Source organism: Notolepis coatsorum (genome assembly GCF_963971535.1).
Source record: "Notolepis coatsorum genome assembly, chromosome: 2".
Lineage (NCBI taxonomy): Eukaryota > Metazoa > Chordata > Actinopteri > Aulopiformes > Paralepididae > Notolepis > Notolepis coatsorum.
This window is the reverse complement of record NC_140166.1, coordinates 63,157,522-63,162,521: the sequence shown is the minus strand read 5'-3', so window position 1 is coordinate 63,162,521 and position 5,000 is coordinate 63,157,522. Positions and strand designations below refer to the sequence as shown.

Here is a 5,000-nt window from a genome sequence, read left to right as displayed (position 1 = left end):
ATATGTACTTTGTACTATGTGTTTCACTATTAAACCTTTGATTGATCATTTGAAGATCCGTCTACGACATAATTGACGAGTTGGGTTCCACCACAGTGTACATGGCTGACGTTACCCAGATTGGTAGGCTTCGCCCATTCACGTTTGTATAGGCATCTCTCCGAGTGCCCTTCCAGTTCATTTAGCAAGCAACAGGTTCTGAACAGGTTCAACCATAAAATAAATTGTGCACTTTGCTTGAACTAAATTGTACCTGCATTAAATCATGTGCTCCAGAATTGCACATTTCATTGCAAACAGGAATGAAAAGTCATAGGTGTGCCTAGGTATGTTTCTTCCTTTTGTGTGAAAAGTTTACTCAAAACACAAAGCCTCTTCAACTCATTCAGAACGCAGTGGCCCGCCTGATCTCAAACCTACCGAAGTCGGCCCATGTCACCCCACTTCCTAGGGACCTGCACTGGCTCCCCATTGCTGCACGAATCCGCTTCAAGGCCCTCGACCTGGCATACCGTGCGGCAAAGGGAACCGCTCCCGCCTACCTCCGGTCAATGGTCTCTAACTACACACCCTCAAGACCCCTACGCTCTGCATCTTCTGGCCGCCTCAGACCTACTCCTATCCGAGCTCCGGGAGGGTCATCAAAGAGAAGTCGCCTATTCTCAGTCCTTGCCCCACAATGGTGGAATGAACTACCCACCACAGTTAGGACAGCCGAATCCTGTCCAATCTTTCGCCGTCGACTAAAGACGCACTTCTTCAACCATTATCTGAATTAAAAAATATATATATATCTAACCCTAACTAACCTTACTGTCATGCACTTGTCCTAATAAACTAACCTACACTGTAGCACTCAACACTTTGATGAACATTGTTGCTCAGCTGATAGAGTTGTGCCCTTCCTGATGGCTTGTCGTACAGAACATGTAAGTCGCTTTGGATAAAAGCGTTCAGCTAAATGACTAAATGTAAATGTAAAATGTAAATGTAGATAACATGTACGGGCATCCAGAACTGGTGTGGACAGATCAGCAGGGAGAGAGGACCTGGTGTGTCAGTGTTGTATCATCAAATCTAGTGTCAGAGCTGCGATTGGTAAGAGCATCTGTAAAGCGGTGTGTTTTGTTGTATCTACAAGGCAACGCTGAACATCTACTAATATCTGTACAATTCTTACCTCATCAAATCTTCTCCCAAAATAAAAGGAAACATTATTGGCACACCTACCTACCGATCTGGTGGATTGCAGCACGGACCTATACAAACCTAATAATAGTTTGGTGTGTCCATGGAGGCGATGCTTCTAACTTCTACAGAGCCACTAGTGGAGTGAGTGTGTCCTCACCTCCTCAGTGACGGTGTGGTGCGGAAACACCACCGTCCATAACAGGGGACAGCTAGAAGGAACTGTACGCACGGCGTCAACAATCATTGGCTGTGATCTTCCTTCTGTGGCCTCTATATTTATAATGCCGCACACATCAGGCGGGAAAAGGGGAGAAGGTGATCGGTGACCCCTCTCACCCTGCTTTACGACCTCTTTAACCCCCTTCCCTCTGGCAGAAGACTCCAAAGTCTCAGGTGCAGGACATCTCGTTTTAAGAATAGCACATTATCCCCGAGGTTTGTCCGTCACCTGAACTCAAGCCCTAACGCACAGGCACTTTGTAGGGGCTAGCGCCAGCCGACAGGCACTTGAAGGCAATAATGTGCACTTTAAATGGAGCACTGAGCTCTTTTATGCACTGTAGGCACTGTTGCATTTTTTTTCTTTTTTAGAAATGTTTGTGAAATACTTCTTCTACTTCAGGGATTGCATTGTATGTATTCTTGTATGTTTTTATATTGTATGTATATTGTATATATGTATGTTTTATGCTGAAATTAGCTGAAATTATGCTGAAATGAGCATTGCACCGAGACAAATCCCAATCAACCGTGTGTTGAAATGGCAATAAAGTATCCATCTGTATCTATTATAAACCTGTTTCCTGCCCTAAGTTAGTGAGAATGACAGTTCTTCCCTCCCTCCCTCCCTCCCTCCCTCCCTCCCTCCCTCCCAGGTTGTGGGAGTGCGTGCGTCTGCCCGAGGAGCATGTCTACTGTGAGATCATGCAGCAGGCTGACGTGTCGGCCCTCCGCCTGTTCGAGGCCCTGGTCGTCACTCTGCCTCAGACGCTGCTGCAAACCTACGTCCTCATCTGCACCGACATAGGACTCAAGTCACCGGGTAGAGAAAGAGATGGAGAGAATAGAGAGAGAGAGAGAGAGAGAGAGAGAGAGGGAGAGAGAGAGAGAGAGAGAGAGAGAGAGAGAGAGAGAGAGAGAGAGAGAGAGAGAAAGAGAGAGAGAGAGAGAGAGATGCAGACCATTTTGCATATAATTAGTCTGGTTTCATTTGTTTCTCTCTCTCACTCTCCTATATCCTTGCTTTTGTAAAGAAAAATAAGTAATAACTAGGGATGTCCGATATTATCGGCCGATATCGGCATTAAAATGTGATATCGGAAAATATCGGTATTGGTTTCCAATTTTTTTCTTTTTCTTTTTTTACATTTCTATAACCTTTATTTAACCAGGCAAGCAAGTAAGAACAAATTCTGATTTTATCTATTGTCAAAAGTATGCATAATGTTGTGTTAATTCCACAACAAGAGATATGTAATGTTAATTACCTGAAATTATTCTGTTTTTTGGGGGGGGGGGGGGGGACCCTGCATATATCGGTATCGGTTGATATCGGTATCCGGAAATTAAGAGTTGGACAATATCGGTATATCGGTATCGGTAAAAAAGTAGGTATGGGAGTTTTGAGTTATTTTCCATGTTTTCAAAGTCTCTCTCTTCCCCCCCTTTCTCTCCCCCCCCACCCCTCTCTCTCTCTCTCTCTCTCTCTCTCTCCCCTCCCCCCTCTCTCCCCCCCCCCCTCTCTCTCTCTCTCTCTCTCTCTCTCTCCCCCCCCCTCTCTCTCTCCCCCTCTCTCTCTCTCTCTCTCTCCCCCCCCCCCCCCCCCCCCTCTCTCTCTCTCTCCCAGCCTCGGCGTGTTTCGTGGTGTGTCTGCTCTCCCTGGCCTGGGCCCTGGTGCTGTATGCCAGAGCCTGCTCCCTCATCAGACCTGGCCACCTACCCATGACCCCCGCTGCCCTGCTCTGTCGACTGCTCTGGAGGGTCAGTGTGTGTGTGTGTGTGTGTGTGTGTGTGTGTGTGTGTGTGTGTGTGTGTGTGTGTGTGTGTGTGTGTGTGTGTGTGTGTGTGTGTGTGTGTGTGTGTGTGTGTGTGTGTGTGTGTGTGTGTGTGTGTGTGTGTGTGTGTGTGTGTGTGTGTGTGTGTGTGTGTGTGTGTGTGTGTGTGTGTGTTGCGTGTGTGTGTGTGTTGTGTGTGTGTGTGTGTGTTGTGTGTGTGTGTTTGTGTGTGTGTGTGTGTGTGTGCGTGTGCGTTAGACCTGGGTCAAATAGTGTTTGCATTTGTACTTGTGTTAACCCTTGGACTACTGGTTGTGAATGGACTGCATTCATATAGCATATATGAATATATATGCTATATATATATATATCCATATATAGCAGTCCATAACCCGTGTGTCTGTTCCTCCCAGGTCAGCATGCTTGGATCTCGTTTTGCTGTGCTGATGCTCTTTACCCGCATCTTCAAACAGTGGATCCTGGGGGTCATCGGTGAGTCTGCAAACGTTAAATAGACTAAGTGGAAGTGACAAGATTCTGTTTATTTACACATCTGCTTGTTACAGTTAAAACTTGATTTGATTCTGATTCAATGTGCCAAAGAAAGCAATGTTACAATTAAAACATTAGTTCTGCTCCGGGGTTGTCACCAGCTTGGCTGGACGTTCACACTAATACAATTGGCAGTATTAGAGGGTGGGAAAGCTGGTGGGTGGGTCCGGGTCGTTGTAAACAGCGACTCCTACAGTTCGGTCGGGGCGCCTGCTCAGCGCGGATAGGACCCGAGTGGGATAGTGTGATCCTTCCACACGCTACGCCCTCTCAGTGAGAGTCCGCGCTGCCAGGTGAAAAGAAGCGGTTGATTGGCTAGACGTGTGTCGGAGGAAGCACGTGATAGCCTCCACTCTCCCAGAACGACTGTGGGGGGTAAGTGCGCAGCGACCAGGAAGGGATTGGGAATTGGCATAACGACTAACATTGGGATGGGAGAAAAATCTGAAAAAAAAAAAAAAAAAGAAAAAAAAAACATTAGTTCTGATTCAATGTGCCAAAGAAAGCAATATTACAATTAAAACTTTAGTTCTGTTTCAATGTGCCAAAGAAAACAATGTTAGAATTTTGACTTTAGTTCTGATTCAATGTGTCAAAGAAAGCAATATTACAATTAAAACTTTAGTTCTGTTTCTTTTTTTTATCCACTTTTTCTCCTTATTTTTCTGTTTTTCTCCCATCCCAATTTCGCCTCGCCAATTCTCCCCTCCCTTGTCTCGAACGTTGTTAGACCATGCCTCCCACTGGTCGGCTGCAGGAGGACCAAGCCTTGCGTCACGTGTCCCTTCAGGGGTGTAACGTACTTGAGTAATTGTACTTCATTATTGTACTTACTTACAAAGTATTATTAGGTTTGTATACTTTGTACTTTCACTCCATTACATTTCAGAGAAAAAGAACATACCTTTTCAGGAAGTAACGGAGGCAGCCGTCGCATCTTTTCACCTGAACAGCGCGATCTCTCAGTGGCGAGGAGGAGTAACGCGTGGGAGGCTCACGCTGCCCCCGTTACCTCCTGATTCTGCTGTACAGGCGCACCAACCGACCTGTAGGAGTCGCCGTCCACAACGTCCGATCCCCCACCCACCAGCTTTCCCACCCCTAACACTGCCAATTGTGTTAGTATGAACGACCAGCCAAGCTGGTAGCAACGCAGAGTTAGTTCTGATTCAATGTACCAAAGAAAACAATGTTACAATTAAAACTTTAGTTCTGATTCAAGGTGCGTTTGTGTGTGTGTGTGTGTGTGTGTGCGTGTGTGTG

General features: G+C 46.2%; 1 protein-coding gene across 1 annotated transcript in view; it reads left to right on the top strand.

The window, feature by feature from the left end:
- LOC311223400 (XK-related protein 5-like) overlaps positions 1-5,000 on the top strand; it is a gene marked incomplete at both ends in the record, with an annotated part of 17,647 nt that overhangs the window by 7,661 nt on the left and 4,986 nt on the right. The window contains 3 exon segments of the mRNA XM_084308188.1: positions 2,067-2,233; positions 3,038-3,171; positions 3,599-3,677. Of these exon segments, the coding sequence (XP_084164314.1) occupies positions 2,067-2,233; positions 3,038-3,171; positions 3,599-3,677 (380 nt within the window).